Source organism: Rhinoderma darwinii, chromosome 13 (genome assembly GCF_050947455.1).
Source record: "Rhinoderma darwinii isolate aRhiDar2 chromosome 13, aRhiDar2.hap1, whole genome shotgun sequence".
Taxonomy (NCBI): domain Eukaryota; kingdom Metazoa; phylum Chordata; class Amphibia; order Anura; family Rhinodermatidae; genus Rhinoderma; species Rhinoderma darwinii.
Window position 1 is genome coordinate 53,954,530 of NC_134699.1, and position 21,939 is coordinate 53,976,468.

A 21,939-nucleotide genomic window follows, 5' to 3' on the forward strand; every position below is an offset into this window, starting at 1 on the left:
CATAGTGAATGGTAGAACAGGTTCCCCGCTCTACCATTGGAGTCAATTGTATCTTCTCCTGAAGATGCAGATACAGTTTTTAATCAAGAAAAAATAATTGATAAAACCGAAATTCGCAATATGACGACGATTAATTGCGCCAAATTTCTATTTTGACTTACACACAGCCTATTAATTATCAGAACCCTCTTGTAATGAGCTGAGCAGTTGTGTCAACAGGACATAATCAGTTTCCATTTACTGGCATCAAGCAGAGATCTTGAAATAGTGAAGAATTGTATTAGAAAATTGTGGAACCTTTCGTTATCGTGTAAATTATATTTATTTGGAGCATGCAGATTTTTGCTACAGGCTGGAGACCAGAACAAGAATTCAGGCCAACATTAGCGCATTCATATTAATACATATTTCACGGGAGTGATATATAGAAATATAACTTTTTGAAAAGCAAAGTAGATCTTGTCACATGTCAGTTCTTACTTTTTTCTCCATAGGTCCTAACAGGAAATGGGAATTTGTCTTCTCATGTCCTAAATGTGCTGAACACTCAACCAATGCTCCAGATAGACTACATTGCCACCGACCGGACCCTGGAAATCCTCTCGACCATGGAGGACAATCTAAAAGAAGCCGGAGTCTCCATAGAGCAGTGGGACCCGTGGTATACCGCACCGCCTAATAATGTAACAGGTGCTGATCTATTGGTGTGTAATAGCTCAACACATCTCCTACGGGATCCTAGACAAGTTGTCCCCAATATGGCAGCAACCGTGAAAGAAGGAGGATTCATTTTGCTTCATACACTTCTAAAAGGAGATATTCTAGGAGAGACCATCGCCTTTCTGAGGACTCAAAATCTCCAGCAGAAAGACGGTCTCCTATCCCAGGTATTCTACTAGTGATAACTATATTTCATGGTGCACTACGATATCTGTCAATTCATTACAATTAGTAATTTAGAATAAATATATATATATATTTTTTTGTTATTTTCAACATTACACTCCTTGTACTAACTCGAATAAAATGTCCATCCATTTATCCAACCAACCTATTGAAATTTACCAAACACAATATACATACAGGGGCGTAACTAGGAAAGACTAGGCCCCATAGCAAACTTTTGACTGGGCCACCCCCACAACGCCCGCCCTCCCCACAATGAACATTTATCAGTTCTGTGTGCAAAGTAAAAATACAACTAGGCCACCAAGTTGTAGATCATCTCCCCCTCCCCTATTTATGCCATTAGTAATGATCCCACGGCCCCCTCTAGATAGTGCCACACACAGTCCTTCTGTATATAGTGCCACACACACCCCCTTGTAGATAGTTCCACATCCCCCTTATAGATAGTGCCAGACACCCCACTGTAAATAGTGCCACATCCCTCCTTTGTAGATAGTGCCACACTGCCCCCCCTGTAGATAGTGCCACACATATATGTGGATAGTGGCACACACAGCCCCCCTGTAGATAGTGACACAGCCCCCTTGTAGATAGTGCCACACACACAGCCCCCCTTGTATATAGTGCCACGCACACCACAGTAGATTGTGCCACACATACCACTGTAGATTGTGCCACCCTCCCTTTAGATAGTGCCACACACACCCCCTGTAGATCTTGCAAACCCGCCCATAGATAGTGCCACACGCCTCTTGCAGATAGTGCCACACACAGCCCCCTTGTAGATAGCGCCACAACCCCGCCTTGTAGATAGTGGCACATAGCCACCCTCTTGTAGATAGTGCTCCGCAAACAAATAAATAAAAACTTCTATTCACCTAGCCCCATTCCTTCGACGAACAGAGCTGTTCCATGGCCTCCTTAGCAGCCAATGAGACAATGAGACTGGAGCCTTGCGTAGGCTGGCGTGATCCAGTGATGTCATTGCGCCGACCTGCACAAGGATCCCGTCCCACGCCTTATAGGCTGCAGGCCTAACGTGGTCTATAGCCTAGTGAATGGAGGGGCAGGGAGTTAGCTCCCTGCTCCGCCATTGTATTCATTCATATCTGCGTCCTAAGGACGCAGATACAATTAAATGTGCCAGTCGCCCGGGGCCCTGGATACCCGGGGCTAGCGACGCCACAGGGCATAAGGGGGCCCTTGCCTCCCTGCCCGGCACATAAATGTTATGTGACAGGCCGAGCGGCACAGGCCCCCTCATACTGCGTGCCCTGTTGCAGCCGCTTTGGCTGCTGTAGCTGTAGTTCCGCTATTGTATACATACATACATACCCACACGTATACACACCTACTGTACATACTTCAACACACAAGAATACATACATATACATACAAATACTCACCTACATACACACACACACACACAGGCATATATTGATGTGAGTCACCATATATATGTGCTCGGCTGTTCCCATCAGTCCCATAGAGTATAAGTGGAGCTGCAGTGCACATGCTCGACCACCGCTCCATTTAAACTTCTCCTCACCGTGGATGTGCGGGTGTGCGGAGGAACGGGGACTCTGGACACTTGTTCTAATGATGGTGGGGGTTCCAGAGGTGGGCCCCCCAGCAATCTAATATCTCCTATCCTGTGGATAGGAGATAAATGTATTTGGTCGTAAGTCTCCTGACGAAGGTTGCGAAACGCGCGTCGAGGTGCTTGGTGTCCAGGTGTCCTATCCCACCAGTATTATGTCCTCAACAGGTATTGTGTTCTATTTCTAACTGCATATAGCTTGTTTCTGATTAGGTCTCCATTATCTTAAGCATGGTTGCTATACTTTACTGTTTGGAGGGACCTGTCAGTCTGATACTCATACACATGATATAAGCTATTACTTACCTGGGATGTGATTCTCTATTGGGAGGAATTATTTCTCTATATATAACTATTTTTGATACTGTATTTTGTGAACCTGGTACACATTCTTTTAATTATATTTTATATGTCTATAGTATATACTTGGGAGGGGGTTAATTTTGTATGTTTTGTATTTATTGATGTTTAATAAAGTAACAATAAAAATATTTTGATATAATATTATTATGTCGAGATTTTTCTTTTCGGTTTAATATATATGGATTATGTGAAATCTTGAATTTAATGAATTGGCTATGAGTATATATAAATATAGGTTATAATAAGTCTCATTTAAGCTGCTATTAAAATCAGGCCCATAATCTTTATACATATGATAAAATATACATTGACTGAACTATGTGAAATGTCTTGGCAGGCAGAATGGGAGGAGGTGTTTAACAGCGCCTGCATGGACGTGGTGGCCATCAAAAAGTCCTTCTACAACTCTGCCATTTTCTTATGTCGTCGACATACCTCCGAGAAGAAACCTGTTCTCCTTTCAGTTGAAGACATGGACTGTACATGGGTGGAATCACTGAAGGTGCAGCATTATATATTGATCATAAATTCAGTTTTACTCATGCTCTAAATACATGACTATATTCTTCATTATCATATGTTCCATTTTAAATAGGAAGCTATGGCCGATTCATCAGACCACCGTATTTGGCTTACAGCCGTGAATCAACCGAATTCTGGCATTGTTGGAATGGTAAACTGCCTGCGCCAGGAACCAGGAGGAAACAGAATTAGGTAAGACAGACCTCATGTGATGACTACATGGACATACATGTTATGTATGAACGCATGAATAGGTCTGTGAAGTTTATCCAAAATTAGGATATTAAAAGAAAACCCTTCACAGTGAGAATCCAATATTTCCAATGTATAGTATGGTCTAAATCGATGCATAAACTTTAGATTGCCGAGGAATGAACAAGGTCGAGTACTATATATGTTCATGCATTATGAGCGGACTTGTCATCATGGACTGTAGCACTTCTGCTTTGAACCTTTTTTTACTGAGGATCGGGGGGTTTTGGTAATCGTACCCCATGGTATTTACTATGCCATGGTTTCTGATAGTGGTCAACGCTTTTGTAAATGTATTGAGAGAGAGAAACTTTATTGAGTTGAATTATAATAATTATTTATTTTAATGTACACAAATCTACATCTTAACCTTTTATTTCCAGATGCATCTTCAATGTGAATTCATATGAAGTCTCTGATAAAGAGATTCAACAGCTGCAGGGCAAGGATCTGGTGATGAATGTCTACCAGGATGGACGGTGGGGGGCCTTCCGTCACATACCCTTCCAGAAAGGTGAGTAAATAACTATTCATTGAATTAATTGTCCACATTATGCCTTGTTCAGACAAGCGTGTGTGAAATCGGCCGTGAAAAACGTTTTTCACGGCTGATTTGGACCTGCTTTCACAGATCCCTAATAGACTTGAGTCTATTGAGAGATCCGTAAAACCTCATGGGGATGAACAGGTTAATACATCTAGTTTTCTAGGGGCAGCGTTAAGTACAGAAGAGAAGATTGCCTTGGCTTTAAGAGCGAGAAGTTCCTAAGGCAGCTTGATCTTCAGTAGGGTCCTTCAAACACAGTGTTCTCCAACCTGTGGCTCTCGGGTTGGTGGGAAACTACAACTACCAGCATGCCCTGACAGCCTTTATTGGGAGCAGTAAGAGCTACTGAAAGCAATTCTTCTTATTGGTATAGTATTGTATGCCCTGTCTAATCCTTGGTCTAGTAAAGGCGCACCTCGGCACCAATCTATACATATTTTGGGAGATGGCATAATAAGAATCTCTCGGTAAATACATTGATTTATCTTCATATATGTGAATACAGGATAGTCAATTTGTTTAGAGAATACTGAGTTCTCTCATTAGCTAGAGTAGAGAGAAATTACAAAGAGTATTTCTTGCTCTGGAGGACCCGGCACATCTGTGCGTTATACAGACAGCCTATTGATTTTAATGTAAACAGTGTAATGCCTCATTTTTCCTGCGGTGGCGCTGCAGGAGAATTGAACAACAGCAGCGAGACATTCTGGGAATTAGCTTATCATCATGTGATCCTTCTAACAAAGGATTTTCTAACAAAGGAAGTACTTTGGAGGGGGTCTTTAAGTACTGTTGGAGAATTATAATACTCATTTGTGTGTAATTCCTGAATCAATCATATTTTGACAGAATACTTTTACCCTAATCTTTTTCTTACCTATAGAACAAGCTCAGGATGAAACAGCCTTTGCCTTTGTGAACGTGTTGACCCGAGGAGACCTCTCCACCTTACGCTGGATTGCATCTCCGCTACGCAACTTTCAACCTACCAATCCCAATGTGAAATTGTGCAAAGTTTACTATTCATCACTTAATTTCCGTGACATCATGTTGGCAACTGGGAAGCTGCCCCCTGATGCCATACCTGGTATGAAACGGTTTCATTATATTTTTTATTACAGTAGCTTGTAGAAATATAGCATTTCGATCGGGGACTCCGGAACTGGAGAAGCCCCTGACATCACTGACCATATATGGACAGTTTCGTCCAGGGCTTCTCCAGGGTTGGAGTCCCCTGGGGAAGCGCTTGCAATGCTCTGGCCGGGGACTCCAGCATGTAGCTACTGACATCCCTGTCCATATATGGATAGTGACATCAGGAGATTCCCCAGGCACAGCGCTAAAGGTAGCGCTCTGCCCAGGAGGTTCAGGCGACGTATCCCACTGTATGCATATAGAGTGGGATTCATCGCTACCCTCCGTCAGTCTCGATGTTTACTTCCGATAGGAAAAATTTTTATATAAATGTGGCCTTACTATCCCAGCAAACGTCCAGTAGTCTGAAAATAACTTTGGTCAGACATGGAAGTTAAAAAGCTAGAGCCACTATCAGTATTCTGGATATTTGGCTGTGTATGTTCAGTTTTTTCTGGACAGTTGGAAGTCCTATACCTTGATTCTCGATAGTTTGGCATCACACTACTCAGACATTTGTGTATATGGATAAACTGGAAAATCCCATCCAGCAATCACACTGGTATTGGAATATATGGGAATCTGAACTATTGGAAATGTGCAATATATATTTGTATTAAGTAAATAATTCTGCGGACATTTTTGCTATTTACTATTATTTGATTTGAGAAATCCTTTTTTTAAAGGGCATTAAGTATATGTTGGAATACACTTGGAAATTTTACTGATCATTCATTGCTTTTAGGAGACCTAGCCCTACAGCAATGCATGCTGGGAATGGAGTTTTCAGGACGTGACCCTGCAGGAAAAAGGGTCATGGGTCTTCTTCCAGCTAAAGGCCTTGCGACTTTTGTGGATGCTGATCAACGCTTCTTGTGGGATGTTCCAGAAGACTGGTAAGTCCCCAATTTTTTTAATTTTTTTCAAATCAAGTAATATTTCATGTCAGCTTGGGATGTTTTGCAGCGAATCAGCCCGAAATCTGATATTGTATAAAAACAGCACATTTTTATAAATTTGTCCAATGACAAAGACGGTATACAAGTCACTATTTCCTCCCAGATGTCATCACCCGCGTTTCCATTTAGCTTTGGTGATCGGAAAGGCCTTCAGGAAATAGGACATGAAACACCTATACAGTGGAGAAATAAGACCGGAGGTAGAGTCAATACCAGAGAGAAGGCTGGAGAATCCATTAATGCGAATCCTTGGGTGGCAGCATACAGTAATTTAGGAGATAAATTGATTCCCAAAGCCCAATTTGAAAAGAATGCCCCAGAGGAAGCCCATTCAGCCCTGTCAAATGCCTTAGCGGCGTCCAATGAACAATTCTTACGGTTACCAATGTTGTCAGATTGTACTTGCAGATTTACAAAAAGGCACCAAATATTATTGGCCGTAGATTTTGGTGGCATAAAGCCAGTCTGGACCAGATGAATAAGAGAGGTACTAACTTTGGAAAGACGATTAACTAAAATCTTGGGCAATGTCTTTACGTCAAGAGAAAGCAGAGATATAGGAATCGGGTGATAAAGGATCTTTCCCGAGCTTAAGGAGCACAATAATTAGTAAAGAGTTGGGTCAGTAAAATATCACAAAATGTCTTATATAGTTCAGCCAGCAGGCCATCAGACCCAGGAGCTATTCATTGAATTTACAGCTTCCCGGAGTTCTTCTAATTGTAATGGGGCATCCAACTCTACACTATTCTCCAAGGAGAATCTGAACAGAATTTAAATAAGAGAAAATGTGCGCGTAAGACACGTAACTCTCAGAGGAGAATGAACAGATAAGCCTCTGGGAAGACCCCCCGCTCCCATAGGTATGCCACCAAGAGCATGTCTATTTGAGACGGAGAGTCATAGTTGCTAGAGTGACACGAAAATTGGCACTCATCCGGATTATGGACACTTCCTGATAATGTCAAGCAAAAGGTATGGACCATAAGTATATCTGGTACACTGTGCAACGACGAAGTCCCCAATTTAGTCATTTAAAATACCATAACCAAGACAGAGTGACTTGTTGGCTCCCCATTCAAGAACCCAGCACTTGGAGCACATGTCCCACTAGCACCCCCCAAGCTACACCTCAGTTTGAACTCATCTATTCACCAGTAGAAGGTGCTCTTATTGGCCACAGGGCTCCCATATAGGAAAACTATTATTTTTTCATTTAAACTCAAAACTTATTTCAAGCGGTAAAGCGGGCCTCCCTACTTCCTGCGCCTACCAAGGTCCTCAGTTTACAAAATTGGGAAGGTGGAGGCATGGTGAAAGGAGTTTGGTCTGGACCATGTAGGAAATCCATCAGTCCCAGTATTACTAAGTAGGGCAGCCTAAACTGAATTCTCAAACAGCCCAGGTTCCTAAATAAAATATTGTGCCTTGGTCCCTCATGGACCAGATCGAATCTCAAACATAAGAAAACATCAATATATCTGAAGACTTGGCGGTAGGTGGTCGAGAGGTCCAATCTCCAACCAGAGGTTTCAGTTTAAGGCTGAAGATTGACTATAACATTTGATAAACTTTTGTGTCTGGGAAACGTACACAATGATATTCTATCCTCTCCATTTGTAGGTCTTTGGCCGATGCTGCCTCAGTTCCTGTGGTCTACGCCACAGCATACTATGCTCTGATGGTGCGTGGACGTTTGAGGAAGGGTGAGAGCGTACTTATCCACTCTGGATCTGGTGGTGTTGGCCAAGCAGCAATAGCCATTTCTCTCAGCATGGGTTGCCGCGTCTTCACAACAGTGGGTAGGTTGTCCTGAAAAATGTTTAGTCCATTCCTTGCCACCAAAACCAGAACCCTTCCTTAATTGGGTGGAAGATCTGATTCCCGCTTTTACTATCTAGCGGAATTTTTTTAAATAAATTCTCTTGGGTCTAATCAGTAAGAATTTGTTATAATTAGAGAAGAGTGAATTTCCAAAATTCGATTTGGGTCCGATTCTATCGTACTGGCCATCAGATTCGATTTGTTCCAAAGTGCCCCGATTCTTCTAAAAAGTTATGTATAACACTCTGAGGTCCTCTAGGACTGTATTTAACCCCTTTCAAGCTCTTTAACGCCAAGACAGCATCAGTAATGTCAAAGCAACATGTATGGATATGGGTAAACGGATGGTAGCCAGTGGTAACAAACCTATTTAAAAACGCACTGTCTTAATTTTTTATAGTTTTTAAAATATAAAATGTTCCCCTTTTTGGTGGGAGATTCTTGTTGGTGTTTATACATACACAGTGGTATCGGAAGAAGCAATGGCCTTTAAACAAGCCCTCCAAAAATTATCCCTTTTTAGGGGTAGATGCCTGCCGGTGTTTATAGAAATAAAAAAAATTGTCAGACATGTAAACTAACAGCTGGGCTCTAAGGCCATGTTCAGACGTGGCGGATTTGTTGCGGATTATTTCAGTAATTTGCTGAAAAGACAATGGCAATATCCGCAAGATAACAAGCAACCCGTGCAGATTTTGCTGTGGATTCCGTGGCAAAATCTTCTGCGGATTTTTTCCGCCACATCTGAACCCACTGTCCAATTAATGAGATCCCATAATGCACTTCTCTGTGGAAACAGAAAACCAGCAGAATTTGAAATATAGTTTTAACATATCCTAATGTAAGGAAACGGATTCCATTGTTCCCTGTCTATAGTAGTAAAAATTAGGAAAAGCTCATGTTTCTCTTATTTTTACTGGGTAGTAAAGCGTAGTAGACTATTTTATTCCATTCGAAAAATCCCGTTGAAATGAGGGGTGCCGTTCACAAGAATCCCCCAATAGTGATGCCCTACTGTGTTGTATCCCAGCAATCAGCTGTAATCTAAGGAGGTACCCGGCAGCAAGTGTTCGATTCTCCTACAGCACCACTACAGGGGAAAAGAAGCATTACACAGAGACGCTCATTGCAACAGTTTGATTAAGAGGTCCTGAACTGGGGACATCCTCTATTAACTCACAGCTCGTTAGTAGGGTTTTTAAAAATGTTTATTCTTAACCAGACAATTCCTTTAACTCATCAGGTATAGCAAATAACAAATCCCACTAGTTATGCAGTTACGCAACCCCTGCTGCCATACAGCTGCATAACTAGCTAGACATGTTGTTCAGGAATATGAAAAAGCTGGGTGACAACCGATATGTAAGCAGTAATAGTGGCCATGCTGGTTGTCACCCAGATTTCAAGGTATAACTAAAAACAACTGACAAAGACTGACTTGGAATATTCCGATTTATTTCTTAGGATCTTCTGAAAAGCAGGAATATCTCCAGAGCAGGTTCCCTCAGCTTGGTGCCAACAGTTTTGCAAATTCCAGAAATACATTTTTTGAACAACATGTTCTCACGGTTACAGGAGGGAAAGGTTAGTGGAAGTTGTGATCTTCGGTTATGTAGAATGATGTATCAAAACACCAGCAAACTCTTGAATTATTCCTGTCACCGCAGGAGTGGACCTTATCTTAAACTCACTGGCAGAGGAAAAATTGCAGGCTAGTCTCCGCTGTCTGGCCCGCCATGGACGCTTCTTGGAAATTGGCAAATATGATCTTTCCAACAATACTCCACTAGGTAAGTTAAAAACAGTGTGGAATCTGAAATTTAAAGTGTAACTAAATGTTCGACAAATTTCTGACATGTCATAGTGACATGTCAGAAGTTTTCATTGGTGGGGGTCCGAGCACTGAGACCCCCACCAATCGCTAGAACGAAGCGGCAGAAGCGCTCGTGTGAGCGTTCAGCCACTTCGCGTCTGTTTGGCTTTTTCTGGAAAGCCGATGTATCGGAGTACAGGCTCATAGACTTTCTATTGAGTCCGTACACCGATACATTTATTTCCGGAAAAAGCCGAACCGACACGAAGTGGCTGAGCGCTCACGCGAGCGATTCTGCCGCTTCGTTTTAGCGATTGGTGGGGGTCTCAGTGCTCGGACCCCCACCAATCAAAACTTCTGACATGTCACTATGACATGTCAGAAGTTCGTCGAACGTTTAGTTACCCTTTAAGATCCATAATTTTCACTGTTTCACATATCAAACCATTCACAAAAAAAGCAAATGGAGGAGGGTCCGCCATTAAAATCCCACCTCTAGTAGACAGACAGGAACCGTTCTTAAAACAGGATAGGTATAGTCACATAAGGGGAATATAGCACAATATTTCATTGCATTAGTACACGTTCACATGTTGCCATTTTTACAATTGTGGCAATACGGCACAATTTTTGCCGCGCTTATGAAAATTGAGGCAAAATGAACGTGAGGAAATTGAAAAAAAAAAGGTCAGGGGTCAGGACTCAGGAGAGATGTAAAGGTGGCTGGACGGGGGACACTCAACAACCCGCAGGGTCCAGCAGGCTGTGGAGAAGGACCTGACTGGTGGGCAGGCTTTCAGGCACGGAGCTTCTGCTTTAATGCAGCGTCTTGACCAACTCCTCTCGTCCATTTGGTGCGAGGGGCCCAGCCCCTATACAGCATTAGGACTTTGTGAGCAGGACCCCAGCATTGGTTACTTCGGATAAAGGAATGGGTCCCATTACATTGCAGGGTCGGTTCCTTTCTCTAAGTAACTAACACTGGGGTCCTGATACAAATTTCTAAAGTTACTAAGAGGCAGATGTACTGCATTGATGGCGGCCCTGGACCCAGGTATAAATGTAAAAACTTTTGATCTCAAGACAGTTGATCATTTTCCATGACAAACTCTTCTTAATGGTGTCATCATGTAGGTATGGCTCTTTTCCTGAAGAATGTGGCATTCCATGGAATTCTTCTTGATGCCCTTTTTGAAGAAGGAAATAGAGAATGGGAGGAAGTGTCTGATCTACTGAAGTCTGGAATTAGAAATGGAGTAGTGAAGCCCCTTAAATGCACCATCTTCACTCGTGAGGAGGTGGAACCAGCCTTCAGGTTCATGGCTCAAGGAAAACACATCGGCAAAGTCCTTATCAAGGTCAGAGCATGGTAGTGGTTGAACTACAGATTGATATTCCATTTCCAACAACTAACTTGAAGAGTAACCGCTGTTTCATAAAACTTGACATGTTATTGTGACTTGGCGTAAGTTTTAATCGGTCGGGGGTCCGGATGCTGACACCCCCAGGATCATTTCAGCGATCGGAGGGGGTCGTAGCACCCGGACTCCCACTAATCGCCAAAACAAAGGGGCAGAAGCCCTCAGTCGAGCGCTGTGATCCTTCCGCTGTGATGTGATCATTTTGGCTCTGATGGGATCAAAACTTCTGACTTGTCACTATGACATGTTACTCTTTAATCCCTGCCTTGAGAATAGAAATTCACTATTCTCTGAAATATTAGCACCCACATCAGAGATTTCTCAAAAATTATTGGCAAATCCAAAATTCGAATTCGAAACTTGAAGGTCGAATGCCAACCTTGAAGGCCAAATTCCTCTATTTGTTGCTTAGCGCTCTACACATTTATACCATGATGAATGGCGCTTTTGGTCTTGGGTCTTACATTTTTTTGTAGTAAATTTTATTTTTATAAAGGTTAATGTTTTCACAGTTGCATAAAAGCCGATGTGTCTCACCAGAGGCTGCTGTTCTGTCCCCCCCCCCCCATGCTTAACACTGCAGCTCTGCTTGTTCAGATCGACTGCTGTGTATAATACAAGACAAGACCAACAGGAAGCCTGGATTACAGCAAGGACTGAATAATTAGAAACTACTAATAAGACTAACAAGAAAGAGGATTATCTATAACTGCTTTACATATGCTAATCCAAATAAGCCTCGAAAAAAAAGAATCCTGGAGATCCGCTTCAGTTACTACACATGTTCTGCTCCGTATAGATATTTATTTTGTAAAGCATCTACAAGATTCTTAAAGAGTTAAAATATCACTATGCATAGTAGCGATGTTATATCCCCCCCCCCCCCCCCACAATCTTTATGTTCAATTTTGAGACAATTTTATTTCATGTATAGGTGCGTGATAAAGATTTGGGGTCAACTCATGGGCCTGAAACTCTTCTTCCTGCTATCCCTCGAACATCCTTCCCCTCAACAAAATCCTACATCATTACTGGAGGACTTGGTGGATTTGGCTTGGAGTTGGCTCAGTGGTTAATAGAGAGAGGTGCCGGGAACCTCATTTTAACTTCTCGATCTGGCATAAGGAATGGTAAGATATAGTCACGGCAATTTCCAAACAGTTATGTTTGGAACAAGTAATGGTGGGTAATCGGGGGATTTGACCTTTTACTTGTATTTGTAGGTTATCAAGCCAAACAAGTCCAGAGTTGGAAGGAAGCAGGAATTACTGTGGTTGTTTCAACCAAAGATGTCGCTTCTATAGGGGGAGCTCGACAATTGATAGATGCTGCATCACAGTTAGGACCAGTGGGTGGAATCTTCAACCTAGCGATGGTGAGTTCTAAGAAGAAGCCAACTCATCAATGATAAATAATCAGCAAATATTAAAGGGGTTGTCCAGGCACAGACAACTGATGACCTATCCACAGGATAGATCATCAGTATATGATCGTAGGGGTCTGACACCCAGGCCCCGCACCGATCAGCTGCTCCGGCTGACTCTGGGCACCGGATACCAGATGTCCATGCCGGAAGCAGATGGCGCCAGTCACGGAATAGCAGCCGAGCTGCAGCACTGCCACTATGCAGGGGTCGGAGCCATCTGCTTCCAGCTTCGCATACTGCATACCCTGCATAACATCCACCGAATGGAGGCAGCCGGAGCCGCTGATCGGTGAGGGGTCCAGGTGTCGGACCCCCACCGATCATATACTAATGACCAATCCGGTGGATAGGTCATCAGTTGTCCGTGCCTGGACAACCCCTTTAAACTTCTATCAACTTTCATCTTCTATGGTAGCATTAATTTATAAAGAATTGCATTCCTTTGTTCTAACCCTTCCCCTTTAGTCTTTTGCCTAACCCCCAAAAATATTTATGGTCCTGGAATCACAGTTGGCATTCATGACTTTATGTATTTAGGAATCAGTAAAATATTGGGAAGGATTTAAAGAGGACCTGTCACTAGGTCATATTAAGTTGAACTGGTTTACTGACCTGAATAGCGCTGTCTCCCTGATTCCAGCACTGTTTTATTTCTTTTTTCCTGGACCCCCCCTGATATGGCCCACTGTTGTGTTGGCTCCCTATTTGCTAATTTGCTGTAGTTAGCCTACAGAGCGTAAACTACCCTTAAGCTGCCTCGCGCTGATTGGTCATCATCAGAGGCAGGGAAGTTAGCTCCACCCCGCTGGCATACTACAGCAAATTAGCATATAGGGAGCCAACATTATAGTGGGCCATATTTCTGGAACAAAGGGGTCCAGGTAAAAAAGAAAAACAGCGCTGGAATCAGGGAGACAGGTCAGTTTACCAAGTCAACTTGTATGACCTAGTGACAAGTCCTCTTTCAGTTGTAGCTCAGAATTAGAAGTTTTACTATTAATAATATAGAATCTTTTTGTAAAAAAAAAAAAGAACGAGGAACAGTTTAGTTATAAAAAGCTGAAGATCCTCAAGGATCTTGAGGGAAATGTGTTACAACGCAAAGGGGAATATTCAGTGGAGCTGTGATAACACCTTTGTGGTTTATCGTATCCGTTTGTCTTCTCTATTACCGAAATGTAATTAGAAAAATTTATATTGTGCTTGACTTAGTGGGAAACAAAACTGTTGCTGACAGATGGCTCCCTGCTGTTACGTAGATTCTTCAGTGCAAAAAAAAAATGGATGAAAGATTTGAGGACCCTTTAGTGCTATGTGTTGAACCACGGTTGATGTTTCTTATAAGTGTGTTCTCAATCTAAAGACCCTGAGCATCCCCCAAACCACAGATGTGCCTCTTGTAGGGGCGACTTGATTAGTATTTACATACTCTATAAAGATCAAGGTGGCACAGGATTGTTGAATATTTATGTAACGGAGTTTACTTATGTAACTTTTTACCGACACCCGTGCCTAATAGCCACAAATAGCCATCGTGCTGTTCCTGGCCGTTCGACTCCTTAAATGCTGCGGTCAATCCCGACCGTCAGCATCTGAGGCATTGAAAAGAGGGGGCAGCCCCTCTAACAGCTCATCGCCCACGATGGTTGTCATGGCAGCCCAGTGGCCTAATGAAGGCCCCCAGGTCTGCCTTCACTCTGCCTCTGTTAAGCCGTGCCTCTGGCAGAGCTTACCAGAAGCCTGTAAAAATGACAAAATGCTTCAAAATATAAGTAACGATCGCTGGTTCAAGTTCCTTAGGGTGACTAATAAAATGTGTAAAAAAAAGTTATTAGTAGTGAGAAAAAAAAAATATTAAAAGTTAAAAAAAAAAATAATCTTTTCCCATTCTTCCTCTAAGGTAATGTAAAAAATAAACAAAATTGATATCGCTGCGTCCGTTAAAGTGCGAACCATTGCAATATACCATTATTTAACTCGCACGGTCGTAAAAACAAAAAATTTAAACCGTCCAAATCGCTGTTTTTTGGACCTGGAGCTGACGCCCACGGACAGCCACCCGCATTTTGCAGGCCATGCTCCCATATAAAGTATGGGAGTACGGTCCGTAGAAAACAATATATAGAAATTTGGTATCACCGTAATCGTATTGAGCCGCAGAATGAAGTTAAGTTGTCATTTTTAACTTTTCTCTTCTGAACAGGTTCTTAAAGACGCCATGATTGAAAACCTATCCACAAAACTGTTTCAAGATGTGAACAAACCAAAGTATGATGGTACTCTGAATCTGGACAGGTAAATGTGGGCATTGTACGTCTCTGGATCCCCTGTGCTTGGTTCTCGCCTCGATGCTTGATTTTAATAATAATCATATACACATCTACGCAAACTGCAGACTGATACAAAGTCCTGATTGTTATTTCACAGGGTCAGTAGGGAGAAGTGTCCCGATCTGGATCATTTTGTGGTGTTTTCCTCAGTGAGTTGCGGGAGAGGAAATGCCGGCCAAAGTAATTATGGATTTGCCAACTCAACAATGGAACGTATTTGTGAAAAGCGTCGTCAGGACCATCTGCCAGGTATAAGACACCATATAGACACTACATGACATTTGATGCCTTAGAATAAAGATGGTGCATGCTAGGGAGTGTCATGGCAGGAATAATCCATGTTAAAGGCGTTGTCACAAGATTAAATGTTATCTCCTAACCACAGGATAGGTGATAACATGCTGATTGGTGGGGGTCCGACCACTGGGACCACCACCGATCACGAGAACGGGGGTACTGTTCCTCTGAATAAATGGAGCGGAAGTTCGCGCATGCGCACGGCTGCTCCATTCACTGTCTATGGGACTCCTGGAGATAGGCAAGTAAATCACTCGGCTATCTCCGGCAGTGCTCCAGAAAATAAATGGAGCAGAAGGACGCACGCGCGACTTGCCGCTTCATTCATTCATTCATTCATTCGGAGGAATGGGACCTCCGTTCTCATGATCAGTGGAGGTCCCAACAGTCGGACTTTCACTGATCAGCATGTTATTACCTATCCTGTGGTTAGGGGGGTAACATTTAATCTTGGGACAACCCTTTTAGGCCTTAAAGGTGTTTCTCCTCTACTGAAATGTATGACTTCCATAATTGTCACACTGGTGGGATCAGTCCGGCAGTTGGATTCTTCACCAGTCTCTCGAACTATAGTCCCAGTTTCCACTAAAGAAGAATAAAGCTTAAATTACTGGAAACCCCATCTGAAATTCCTTTATTAGACCATGATCACCGATACTGTGGAGTACCCTATAAATCGTGTAACCCTTTGAACTGGAAGACTAAGTCCACTGATGGTAAATAACAGATATCCAAGGAACCTTTGTAATATACTGTAGATAAACATGTTGATCACTTTTGCCAGACTGAGCTAGGATGATGGAGAGGAGCTTGATGTCTAAATGTTCTGCCCATGAGTAGGAATACTTATAAGCCCGTCCTATAATGATGGCGGTGTAAGCGTATCCAGATGTGGGTAGAAGGAGTGATAAGTTGAAAAATAAAGGAAATGTAGTTCCTAGGGTCCGCCAAGGCTTGAATAAAACACTTGACGTTAAAGTTTCTTAACAAGTCCACGTTAATAAAATCTTTGCATATGTGTCTCCACAGGCTTGGCTTTGCAGTGGGGAGCTATTGGGGATGTGGGTGTCGTGATGGAGACTATGGGAAGTAATGACACTGTGATAGGTGGCACATTACCTCAGAGGATCAGCTCCTGTCTGGAGGTCCTTGATCAATTCCTTAACCAGCCTCATCCGGTCATGTCTAGTTTTGTCCTGGCTGAGAAGATGATCTCTGTGAAAACTAAAGGAGCTGGACAACAAGATTTGGTAGAAGCTGTGGCTCATATTTTAGGTAAGACCAACATTTAAAAAAAAAAAAAAATGTATATGTGGATTCATTTCTCTTAAATGGGTTTTCCCATAATCATTATATATCACCTATCCACAGGATAGGTGATAAATATCTGATCGTTGGGGGTCGGACCGCTGAGACCCCCACCGATCTTGAGAACGAGCTTATTGTGCCATTCCTGGGAGCCCCATAGGAATGAAGCGGTAGTGCGCATGCTTGACTACCGCTCCATTCATCTCTATCTTTGGCAGCCCCATAAAAATGAATGGAGCAGTGGCCGAGCATGAGCACTACCACTTCATTCCAATGGGGCTCCCAGAAAGCACGTTCTTATGATTGGTGTGGGTCTGATCACGGCGATCAATGGGTAAAACACGTGGGGTGGAGTTTCCTCCGATCCCAGCTGTATTCAGCAGGCTTCTCTAAGTACAGGAGCTGTTAGTAACTTGAGCACTCATAAGCCTTTTCTACAGCGACACCAAAAGACGTCGCTGTAGATTCGGGACCTGCAGCCAAAAGACAGTGGGCGGTCATTAAGGGGTTAAGCCATTCGACATTCTGATTTTGTTCTGCTGCCTTCTCTAGGTGTCCGAGATGTGACCAGTTTGAATCCTGACACCACATTGGCTGACTTAGGACTGGATTCTCTCATGGGTGTAGAGGTGCGACAGACGCTGGAACGTGATTATGATATTGTCATGGCAATGAGGGAAGTTAGACAACTAACAATCAACAAATTACATGAGCTCTCTTCCATGCCTGGAAATAATGAAGGTAGGATATCAACTGATAGATGACATATTACAACATTTCTCAGTATTTCCCTTACTATTGAACATTTCTTATACCAATATGGCCATTTTCTGTAGACTGAACGTTTTGTAGACCAGGGATCGATTGGACATATGGGATATTTGGTACAACTAAAGGCCCTATTAGACGGACCAATGATAGGGCAAACGAGCGTTCATATGAACGCTCGTTCCTGATCTTCCTGATCTTTGCCCTGATAATTATTTTTGGTCCCCACATAATCCCTTTAAAAGGCCGACTTCGATTTAAAAAAGGGTTGTTTTAATGAGACATCTCCAATAATGATAAAAAATAACAAGAAGAAACTGGAAAAGACGGCATTAAATATCCAACCAAGACGCACGTCAGCTATGATCAGTGACCTTCTGACATACGTATGATTACATTTAGCCTTAATATGAGTGACATTTATTCCTTCTTCTGTCTGACATTACTGCACCTCCACATAGTATTCTCAGGAACATGGCTAGAATCTCTAAAACACCATCGTTTTTCAGTTTATTAGCCATGTCTACCGAAGATTAACAAGTCAAGCAATAAAAGTCATCACTTGGGGGACCCAAAATAAAATCGTTAAGACGACCCATAACTGTCACACATCATTTATGGTGCTGGCTTCCTCAAATGGGACAGAGGGATCTTTAGTTCTAGGGTCCGGGTGCGATCGCAACCTCTGCAACCCTTAGGGTATGTTTACACAGGGTGGATACGCTGCGTAAAAGCACACAGCGTATCTGCCCTGGCGGCCGCAGGGAGTTCCGGACGAAAAATCGCACCAAATTATGGCGCAGTTTTTGCGGCCGGAATATCCGTTGTGGAAAACTGCACGTAAAATAATTGTAAAAAAAACATACTTAGGTAGCCATGGCGACGTGTCCCTCTTCCGTCCTGCAGCCCGGCCTCCTGGGATGATGTTTCATCCCATGTGACGGCTGCAGCGGTCACATGGGATGAAACGTTGCGATTTTTGCAGCGGAATCGCAGCATTTAAGCAGGAAAAATTTCAACTTCTGCTATTTGTTGTGTATTTTACTGTATCCATGGAGACACTTTGGTCTTAATAGGAGCTGTGTACACAAAACGGTCAGATATTTTCAATGAAAACCATTGGCAAAATTGCTTTAGATGCATTGGAGCAATAAAAATTATAGCAAATGTTCACTTATCCTCTAACTGCAGTAAGTCTAGAATTGTCTTTGTATATATGGTACATAGAGTAAAATAAAGCTATGGGAAAATGAAAGAACCCAAAAAAAGGATGTCGTCAAATTTTGAGAGATATGGATACGTTCTTGGTTTTACGTAACATAATTCGCTCATTTTAACTTTTCAGAGTCCAAGCTCTCCCAGAAAAGTTCTGCGCAGCCAGATCTCAGCTTTCTGGATCTTAACACTCTCCTGGTGAATCCTGAAGCTTCCACGATCACTAAGCTGAACGATGTACAAAGTAACGATCGCCATCTATTCCTGGTGCACCCCATTGAAGGATCCGTTGCAGCATTCCAGAATCTGGCTTCAAAACTAAACATTTCCTGCTTTGGACTTCAATGTACTAAAGGTAAATAAGGCAGTGAATAGAACATTAAAGTTGTTGTATCGTCACGTCGGACATGTTATCTTAAATATACTTTACATTACATCGATATTGGGAACGTATTTCCACATATTACAAGCAGCCACAATTTGCTTGTATCACTAAATCCACCATTAACCGTCTATACACTGATGTTTAGACAAATCTGACAGATCGTCCTGATCCCTGGTTGCAGTCTATGCGAAAGTTTACAGAGCATGCTCTCTACCTCCTCGGAATCTGTATGCCCTATGAGCTCTCTTACTCCCCATACTCAACTCACATCAAAGTCCCCCCCCCCTAGCCTACTACATACTAAAGCAGTGCATGAGGATAGTATGAACACCCCTAGAGACCTGTACGCCCGATTGCGCACGTACCAAAGGTTGAGATCCTAGGATCTAGTGTATATAGCAGGATATACTATACATTTCCCACTTCTGTAATCTGCATGTATGTCGAGAAAGGGGTCCCCCTGACCGCCATCCAGAGTGAGGCGCATCCACATGGAGAGTGAGTGGAGCCGTAGTGACTCTCCATTCATTTCCATGGGAGAAGTATAATCAACACTTTTTGGGTTACGCCACCGATTATAATATCGTCAGTGATTTTACCCTTAGTATATTTTTCAATGGTATTTTGATAATGGTGGTTGATATATTATATTTTTTTATTGAAAAATGATCAGTGTGAACTACATATACATTATTTTGTGTTTTAGCGGCTCCCTTGGACAGCATTCAGAATCTTGCGGACTATTACATTCAGTGTATAAAGCAGGTGCAGCCGGAGGGGCCGTACTGGGTAGCTGGTTACTCATTTGGAGCTTGTGTGGCCTTTGAGATGTGCTCTCAGCTGCAGACTCAACGGGACAGCTCACATGCCCCCGACAACTTGTTCCTATTCGATGGGTCACATTCATACGTTGCCGCATATACACAGGTAAAATCGCTTCCTGTCATTTACTTTTTTTTTCTATGTGGAGAGTGGCGCATGTGATTAAATCCGAAGCAGGAGGGGATATTAAATACAAGTGGTTTGCTGATGTCTAGGGAACATGGCAGGGATGTTTTTATAGGCACGTTGTAGACATCCTAAATAATATCGACTCCAGGAGACCATCCATTGGAAAACTCCCTTAAAGGGATTTTCCAGAATTTGCCATAAAATTCATATGGGCTTAAAGTGACCCTCCGGTCTCAGGACAAAATTAAAAATGTGATGGGGCATATGGCGTTATAATACCTGGGGCCCTCCAGTTGCTCCCACTCCCCTCTGCCATGGATCCAATGTTTTAGGGTCCTCTCTAAAATGGGTGCAGCACTTCTCAGACTGAGTCCAAGTCACTCCCTCCGTGCGCGGATTGGACGGAACTGCTCATGTGAGCAGCTCTGGCCAATCCGAGAATAGTGGGAGTGTCTCAAACTCGTAGTCTAAGAAGTGCTGTGGCCATTTTGGGACAGCACAGAGGGGACCCTAAAATTGCGAATCCACGGCAGAGGGGAACAAATGGAGGGCATCAGATATTTATACTCCAAATACACCATCATATTTAAAATGTTGTAGCGTCGCTTTAAAATGGTAACATAACCATCACCTGTCCCTGTTCCACCAGTCTCCTTTCCATCCTTGCACCCCCACCTGACTATATACCACTCTCTACATTTCTTTTATGTATACTGTACTTACTTTTTGTATGGCTGCCTTGTCTGTGCTTTAAAAAAGCCTCCATCTTGATTCTTAGATTCCCCTGCTTTCTCTTCCACTCTGCTTTGCTATCAATCCCATGATGCTTTAGCACAGCATCACATGACAAGCTAAAGACCATACCATTTCTGCATGCTGGGGGACACTGTCATTATCCTTCTCTCTATATTCTCCTAAATAAGCTGAGAAACCATAAGTATACAGACAGGGAGGCTGCACTATAGTCTTCTACATTACACCTGTGTGACAGGAACCTGTGTAAGTATCAGTGGTAGCTGATGATAGAAGTTTCTGCCCCCTCCCCTGTGTAATACTATTGGGGTACAGGAACTGCTTAAGCCTGTGATGGGTGACACATAGATCTCCATAGACCCAAGTAGAGAAAGTAGTCACCGAGCCGGAGTCACACTGCTGCTAAGCAACCGTCCCGGTCTTATATATAGAGATAGAAGGAGCAAGATAAATAACAGGACACATGGAATACCAGATTGGAGGACATGGGAAAATTTAGTTTTGGCCGGAGTGTCCCTTTAAAGTAAGTTTATCAGGTCTCCTATGCTCCCCTATCTGAGGGCAGCATATGATAGATGGGAAGACACTGAGCTCAGGGATATATATGATTCAGTATTTTTATGTAAAAGGATGTTTTCATTCTACCTCAGAGAAAGCCGGTGAGTCCTGCTTCCCCCGCCCACACACTGCTGACTGACAGCTGTCTCTGCATGAATTGTTTATAGGAAGAGCTTTCAGTCAGCAGTGTGTGGGCGGGGGAAGCAGGACTCACCGGCTTTCTCTATGAGGCAGCATGTAAACGTCTTTTTACACTAAAATAGTGAACCAAATCATATAAAACTATATATCCCCGAGCTCAGCATCTTCCCTTCTATCATATTCTGGGAGCATAGGAGAATTGACAGTGTCACTTTAAAAAAGTAAACCGATATGATGCTGTCCCTGCTGCCAGCTACAATAGCAACCTGAATCTAGACCAAGGCAAGACAAGGGGATTTTAAATAACCCTCCTTTCCGTGTTTTTATAGCGCTATCGTGCCAAATTAACTCCAGGCAGTGATGCCGAGGCTGAAACCGAGGCCCTGTGTGTGTTCATGCAGCAATTCACTGGTACTGAATATAATAAGGTAAATGTTACGCTCATACGACCTAACACGCCGCC

General features: G+C 42.8%; 1 protein-coding gene across 1 annotated transcript in view; it reads left to right on the forward strand.

Moving 5' to 3' along the window:
- FASN (fatty acid synthase) overlaps nucleotides 1-21,939 on the forward strand; it is a 65,619-nt gene that overhangs the window by 40,326 nt on the left and 3,354 nt on the right. Inside the window, exons 23-41 of the mRNA XM_075845215.1 lie at nucleotides 495-887; nucleotides 3,210-3,374; nucleotides 3,468-3,586; nucleotides 4,030-4,160; nucleotides 5,077-5,280; nucleotides 6,073-6,223; nucleotides 7,910-8,088; nucleotides 9,575-9,694; nucleotides 9,778-9,900; nucleotides 11,058-11,281; nucleotides 12,279-12,474; nucleotides 12,568-12,719; nucleotides 14,974-15,065; nucleotides 15,198-15,349; nucleotides 16,427-16,672; nucleotides 17,258-17,446; nucleotides 18,819-19,043; nucleotides 19,780-20,000; nucleotides 21,806-21,904. Of these exons, the coding sequence (XP_075701330.1) occupies nucleotides 495-887; nucleotides 3,210-3,374; nucleotides 3,468-3,586; nucleotides 4,030-4,160; nucleotides 5,077-5,280; nucleotides 6,073-6,223; nucleotides 7,910-8,088; nucleotides 9,575-9,694; nucleotides 9,778-9,900; nucleotides 11,058-11,281; nucleotides 12,279-12,474; nucleotides 12,568-12,719; nucleotides 14,974-15,065; nucleotides 15,198-15,349; nucleotides 16,427-16,672; nucleotides 17,258-17,446; nucleotides 18,819-19,043; nucleotides 19,780-20,000; nucleotides 21,806-21,904 (3,381 nt within the window). The remainder of the gene's footprint in view (nucleotides 1-494; nucleotides 888-3,209; nucleotides 3,375-3,467; nucleotides 3,587-4,029; nucleotides 4,161-5,076; nucleotides 5,281-6,072; nucleotides 6,224-7,909; nucleotides 8,089-9,574; nucleotides 9,695-9,777; nucleotides 9,901-11,057; nucleotides 11,282-12,278; nucleotides 12,475-12,567; nucleotides 12,720-14,973; nucleotides 15,066-15,197; nucleotides 15,350-16,426; nucleotides 16,673-17,257; nucleotides 17,447-18,818; nucleotides 19,044-19,779; nucleotides 20,001-21,805; nucleotides 21,905-21,939) is intronic.